The following is a 7,032-nucleotide window of genomic DNA, read 5'->3' as shown; positions in this document are numbered from 1 at the left end:
GCCGCGCTCGCCGCCGCTGACCGGTCCTGTATGTGTGTGTCTTTCAGAGCCGCCCCTCGCCACGCCAAAATGCACCGAACAACCAGAATCAAAATAACGGAGCTAAACCCCCATCTCATGTGCGTGCTCTGCGGCGGGGACTTCATTGCTGGATGCGACAACCATCATCGAGTGCCTCCACTCCTGTAAGTACTACCGGGAGCTCCGCCGTGTTTCCCCGTCGCTTTCTACCTTTCCCGGCATTCCGGGAACACAAAAAAACACCCCCAAGCCCAGTGACCCCTCCGGGGCACACTCGGGACCGCCGCCCCTCCACCTCCCTGACGACCTGGGAAATAGTTGGCTCGGCCGCGATGCAGTTTTTTTTCTGAGGACGGCCCTACGGTCTTTGTTAAAGTAATAATATATGTACTCTACGGGTCTCCTTTTCATGGTAATTGCAGCTTATTTGGGTATTTGTTTAGCTTAAGCAGCGGGCTGCTGACAATGGACGGTTTGCCGTTGCTTGCATAGTTTAGAAAATCGCATCTCTATCTATGCACATCTGAGCACTACCTAGGACCATCACTAAAAGCCTTTCGTGTTTGACTTCCAGTCTGTAAGACCTGTATCGTGCGTTACTTGGAGACCAGCAAGTATTGTCCTATCTGTGATGTCCAAGTTCACAAAACTCGACCGCTTTTGAATATAAGGTAGGAGAAAGATGCGATGTGCACCCTGCATCTTGTATTTTACTTTGTATGGGGAGACCAGCAGTGCTCGTGTTGATGTTATCTCTTCATCTGTGATTTAAATCTGAAAGGACTTGTCAATTCACAAGCTAACTCCTGTGTATGCTCCGTGTTTGGAGTTTTGTCATTGATTGAAATTGACGATTTCTCTGGATGCAAGGCAGAAACTTTTTGTTGGTCTTTTTTTTTTTTTTTCTTCTTCCATGAGCCAGCCATTCATGCAGTGCCTCTTCCCTCTCCCCCATTCTCATGTGTACCATCCCGACAGTTTTTACCTCCGCTTTCTGTATGTCCTGGGCATGCTTCACTCCAGCCATAGCTCCTAGTCATTAAAACTCTTGCTGAAACTTTCCAAGCTAAGAAGCAAAAGCCTTTAAAGCATTCTTCTCCTTTCAGAAATATTTTTCTTGTCAGTATCACTCTTTGCTCTCTTTATTTTTCTAGGGAAGACGTAGTTTTTAAGGCCTTCCGAGAGAATTATTTGAGATAGCACAGATGAGTTTTGTTTTATAGCAGTGTTAGTTTGATTACAAAGTCTTGTAAGTTAACTTTTTATGACTAGCCTCCCACTTTGTAGAAGATGCCTCATTGTTGTGAAAGATTATAAATGAAGAGCTGCCGCTTGGATGAAAATATTGCTTCATCTGCTTGATTTTATGTTTTGGGGTTGTTCTTTTTTCAGATCAGATAAAACTCTCCAAGATATTGTATACAAGCTAGTACCAGGCCTTTTCAAAAGTAAGTAGTTAAATTGGGTTTTTTCTCTGAACAGTAGAAAAACAAAACCAGAACTGCTATACTGCATCAGTCCTGGGAGTTACAGAGTATACTAAAAGAAAAATATATGCTTTTCCATCTAGATGAAATGAAAAGAAGAAGGGATTTTTATGCTGCTCATCCATCGGCTGATGGTAAAAGCTTCTTGTTCTCAACTTTAATAAATGTAGCATTGACCTAGATGCTTTACTGTTTCCTTTTCAACTTACAAATTATGTATTACCATGACAGAATTTTAAGAAGTAAATTCAGCATAATAAAAGTTTATTGTTTTAACAGATAGGTAGCTTTAATTTATAATCTTACTATGGAGATTTTTTTTTTTCTTGTTACTGAGAATTGCCATTCTTCCTGATTTGAATTTCAAAATGTAAATTATTGTGGAAATTTCTGTGCAGCTGCCAATGGCTCTAATGAAGACAGGGGAGAAGTGGCTGACGAAGACAAAAGAATTATAACAGACGACGAGATAATAAGCTTATCCATTGAATTCTTTGACCAGAATAGGCAAGTTCCAGAATGGCAATATTTTATGTTTACCTGGCTGATAGCAGCTCTATTTGTTATTTGTTGTAATTGTTTCATTTCTTCTCACAGACTGGAACGAAAAGGAAATAAGGAGAAAGAAAAATCAAAGGAAGAGGTAAATAACTTCCTTGCTCTAGATTAAACTTAACACACACAAACATCTTTGGGGCAGGTTTGTAGCTGAAAAAAACACATAGGTATGTGTATCTAGAACAAAAGAAGCTCAAGTCCTCTTATGGCACTAGGTACAGAAGAGGTCAAACATCTTCATAGAGCTGTATATATAAACAACTCTGTAAAATAAAAAATATCTGCAGTATTACTTTTAGAGCGGAATCTGATTTTTTGTCAGATTCTACAATAAATTATGTATTAATTAATTTTTAAAAACCAGTATGTAGTACATATGTATTCTAATAAGAGATTTATTGCGAGACAAAAATCTTTATAATTAGTTGCATTTTTAATTACTTATTCTGGAGATGTAATTTACCACTTCTGTTGTTCCTTATAAGGCAGCAGAAAATGTTATATTATAATTCATAATTTAATAAAGTGTATTTTTTGAAAAAATAACATAAAATGTTAGAATGCAACCTGGGTGGGAGTAATTGCTAGTTCTCAGTAAGCTGATTTTCTTTACTATGCCATCAGGTGAATGACAAAAGATACTTACGCTGCCCTGCAGCAATGACAGTGATGCATCTAAGAAAGTTCCTGCGGAGTAAAATGGATATACCTAACACTTTCCAGGTATCTTATGGGGAAACAGTGGGGTTTTTTTTTAAATCAGCCTTGCTATTCTAGGCCTGATAATGCTGGTTAGCTCTCATTTTCTCATTACAGCCAGTTCCAGCAAGTACTAACTAACAGGTATTTCTGGTGTGAACATGATGTTGATGGGGTTATGAACATTATTTTTAAAATATCTACCCAGAGAGTTTGGTGACACTCTGTAATTTTTTTAATGCTGTAAATATCGAGGTATAAAGGAATTGCTCCTTAAGGTATTTTGAACATATCTAATAGATATAAAAATTCCCTATTCCTTGCTGGGTTTGCTATAGCATTTTTTCAGCAGGGTTACTTTCACCTCTGAGCAACCATAGGCTTGGGGTAAATGCCTGGATACTCCTTAATGCAAGGATTCATATCTTGACCAGATCGATGTGATGTATGAAGAGGAGCCTCTGAAGGACTACTACACCCTCATGGACATTGCTTACATCTATACCTGGAGGCGGGTGAGTGTGGCCAGTGTGCCTCCCCCTGGGGGGTGCGGGTGGTGGCCCGGGGAGGGTGCTTACCAGGGTGTCCCCTTTGCCTTGCAGAACGGGCCTCTCCCCCTGAAATACCGGGTCAGACCTACTTGCAAGAGGATGAAGATCAGTCACCAGAGGGAAGGCTTGAATAATAGCGGGGAGCTGGAAAGTGACTCTGGGAGCGACAAGGCGAGCAGCCCAGTGGGAGGCATCCCTTCCACCTCCTCCTGTTTGCCCAGCCCCAGCACGCCGGTCCAGTCTCCTCACCCCCAGTTTCCCCACATCTCCAGCACCATGAACGGCACCAGCAGCAGCCCCAGCAGTAACCACCAGTCCTCCTTTACCAACAGAGCACGGAAGACATCGATAAATGGCTCCTCAGCCACTTCATCTGGTTGATGGGCCACGCAGGCTTCCACCCCCTTTATATAGATCTCTCCATGCCATTACAGCTTTATAGATGCTAATCCATGTGACTATCGTCCAAATTGCTTTCTTTTGTAGTGACACTGAACTTGGCTATAAAAGGCGGACTAGGTGACATTCAGGATGGACGTTAATGGAAAAGCAAGATTGAAATGTAAATTGTTTTCAGAGGACTGGGAAGCAAACAAAAGTTACACCTTCACCTTGTTCTGAGTGATGCGGAGTTGTTTCCGTCCCCATCATCTGGACTCGGGAGTCTCCAGAAGTCAATACAAATCCCGGGAAGTAGTTTGTTAATCCAGACTAACTCCTCCATTGCGTTCTCTTCAATTGTTATTGTTCTTATGCTGTTTTGTGAACCTGTAGAAAGCAAGTGCTTTTTCATCTTGAAATCCAACAAAACGGAAAGAATATGCATAGAATAATGCATATATGTAGCCATGTCACTGTGAATAACAATTTTTGCGTATTAGCCATTTTGATTCTTATGTTGCATCTTTTACTTCTCTGTTGCTGTGCAGAACCGATCAAAAGAAAAGTAAACTTCAGTTTTACAATCTGTATGCCTAAAAGCGGGTATTACCGTTTTATTTACTGACTTGTTTAAATGATTCGCTTTTGTAAGAATCAGATGGCATTATGCTTATTGTACAATGCCATATTGGTATATGACATAACAGGAAACAGTATTGTATGATATATTTATAAATACTATAAAGAAAATATTGTGTTTCATGCACTCATGATATGGTTGTTAAATTTCTAAACTGGTTCGACCCTTGCAGATGCCGCCTGTTTGAGCTTTGCTCATACTGCAAGAAACACTTTGTGTGTGAGAGCTACAGTACTGGGAAAGCACATTCAAGTCTCTGATGACCTGGAGGCAATTGGCAATCTTAAAAGGATTTTACTGGCTTTGTCTTTTTTTTCTCCAAGTGATATATTTTTACTTTACCAAATGTTGAAGTGATGCAGTGAAGAAAAAAAAAAAAGGTTAAGGGACATGGAAGTCTTTGACCTGTTTGATTACCTTTTTATTACTTGGTGTGGTGGGACTGTGTTTTTAAAAGCACATGGAATCATTATAGAAGCCATAAACTATTTGGTATAAATTTTAAGGAACCAGCAAGTCGCTGGATGAAGGCATTTTATCTAAATTTGTTTTAATATATATGTATAAGGTACAGTACTAACTTCATTAAAATTTAACAGGTACTTTAATATTTCCAATAAATTGTGGAGAATGCCTCCTCTTTAATGGCCTGCAAATAGGTGCATTTTATTAGAGGCTTCTAAGGGTATTATTTTTTCAGTAGAAGGAACTTTTTCACCATAAAATATGAACAGCCCAGAACACTTTTCAGTTTGTGCTTTGCTTTGGTCGAACTTCTGTGTGTTCATCACCCATCAGTTATACATTTGTGAGGGTGTTTATTCTATATGGATATTGTTTCATGTTTGTACGGGGAAATTGTAGTTAAACATTTCATTGTCTCCAGTCTGCAAAAGAAGCACAATTCTATTGCTTTGTCTTGCTTATAGTCATTAAATCATTACTTTTGCATATAAATTGCTGTTATTTGTCCTGCTTGTTTTTATAGACCAGGTAATTGCAAATCCTCCACAAGGTTATTGCTTATTGATGTATAATGTCTTGTTAAACAAGAGTTGATATTTTTTTCCTGTAGTAAACATGTACAGTTCAATTTCAACAGTAAAAATTTCAGTTTTATATACACGAATAACTTTCATTTATAGCTGATCAAAGAAATAAACAAATAAAAGGGATAATTCATTGAAAAATGGCAAATGACCTCTGTTGATAATGTGGTGTTGAAGGACAAACATCTCGTTCTCATTAGAAGCCTTTCTGGGTGTACAAAAGATTTTAGTGAACAGAACAGTGTAGTACTAAAATAACAACAACAACAAAAAATGCCTAGAAATTGCCATGATTTGTTTTGGTTCCCTGCCTTGAAAACATTTGCTGTTCTTTATTTGACCCCGGATTATTCTTGAAAATAAGCAAATGGTATTCTCACATCCCAGTCAGCCACAAGTTTTACCTCTTATCTGTCCAAACTTAGCCACGTTAAACTGCACTGGCTGGGAAGAAAATAACATGATTATTGTGATGGCGAGTGCAAGGTTCCTCCTGTGTTGCTCTGGATTACTTTCTAAAGCCTCAGTGTAACTAAATACGTTTTAATGTAAAGGTATCTCTCCATGCGACCGAGTGTCTATCTTGGCATGATTCCCTCAACTCTATGAGTTAATCACACTATACGGGTTGAATAAATTCACCTAAAGACCAGAACTGGACCTGAAGCAGAGGGCTGTACTTTAGCACACTGTTCAAATTGCTCTGATTTATACTGGAAGTGGCTGATAATGACAACTTTTAGCATCAAAACTGAACTAGTCTTGGTCTTTGTAGAGTGTCCGTGAAGCATAAAGCAATGAAACAAAAGTTGGATAATTCCCTTCGATGTTTATTAAGCTCTTACAGCACTTTCGACATCTCACAATTTGACATCTCCCGTCTGAAAAAGAACAAACGTTTTCGGTAGCCCTCTTGCCGAGCTGCAGAAGCCGCCGCGGATGCTTGGATGCTTGTGCTGCCATGTGAAACTTTTATTTTGCTGATGACCTTAGGCAGATGGCACGGCGATGGGTAGATATTGCTAAGCACAATTAGGAGGACGATCAAAGATAGCATCTTGATGTTCTACTTGCGAGGCTGCTGTGTCAACCTCCCCGGTTTCACAATGTTTTTCTTTGCAGCTACATAGCGAACGGGTTTCCTTACAAAGGTACCTAAACCCTCCCTATTTGGAAAGAAAGATCAGCTCGGTATATGTCAGAAGAATCTTTTCATTATCCGACGTTGCGTTCATACAAATCGAGGGATAAAGCCGAAGTCTGATGCGTTTTTCTGAGCTTGTTCAACAAGCAATCTCATCAAAGGAAGAGTCAGGGGCGGTCTGTGCTGCTCCCTAGAAAATTATGGTTTTCGCTCATTCGACCAAATTTTCCGCCCCGGTTCAGCTGCCTGCAGCTCCAGGCAGCGCTGTTGTGCCCGGCCGGAACGGGGGACGGGCGGTAACCACCCACCCCCCGGGAAAGCGAGGGAGAAGGAGCGTAAAGAGCTCCACGGGCTTCTGGAGAGGACAGGCAGAAACAGGGAGAAGGAACGCAGAAATACACAGAAAGAGAAAGAGAAGGAGCATGACGAGCTTCCTAAGCTGAGCTGTGTGTGCTCCAGCACCAAGCACTGCTGAAAACAACCTAAGCCGCCGCCTTTCAGC

The 7,032-nt window shown here is 40.3% G+C and overlaps 1 protein-coding gene across 1 annotated transcript; it reads left to right on the top strand.

Annotated features, from left to right (window-relative positions):
* Positions 1–69: 69 nt before the first annotated feature.
* LOC104461272 (polycomb complex protein BMI-1-like) lies at positions 70–4,180 on the top strand. The gene is given in 10 exon segments (XM_010072798.1): positions 70–150; positions 152–185; positions 596–692; positions 1,414–1,469; positions 1,592–1,642; positions 1,907–2,015; positions 2,106–2,151; positions 2,691–2,789; positions 3,200–3,280; positions 3,368–4,180. Coding segments are annotated over 10 exon segments (984 nt in total). The 3' UTR covers positions 3,698–4,180.
* The last annotated feature ends 2,852 nt before the right edge of the window (positions 4,181–7,032 follow it).

The sequence above is a fragment of the Pterocles gutturalis genome, unplaced genomic scaffold (assembly GCF_000699245.1).
Source record: "Pterocles gutturalis isolate BGI_N339 unplaced genomic scaffold, ASM69924v1 scaffold34022, whole genome shotgun sequence".
NCBI classification, from domain to species: domain Eukaryota; kingdom Metazoa; phylum Chordata; class Aves; order Pterocliformes; family Pteroclidae; genus Pterocles; species Pterocles gutturalis.
This window is presented reverse-complemented; position numbering and strand designations above follow the sequence as displayed.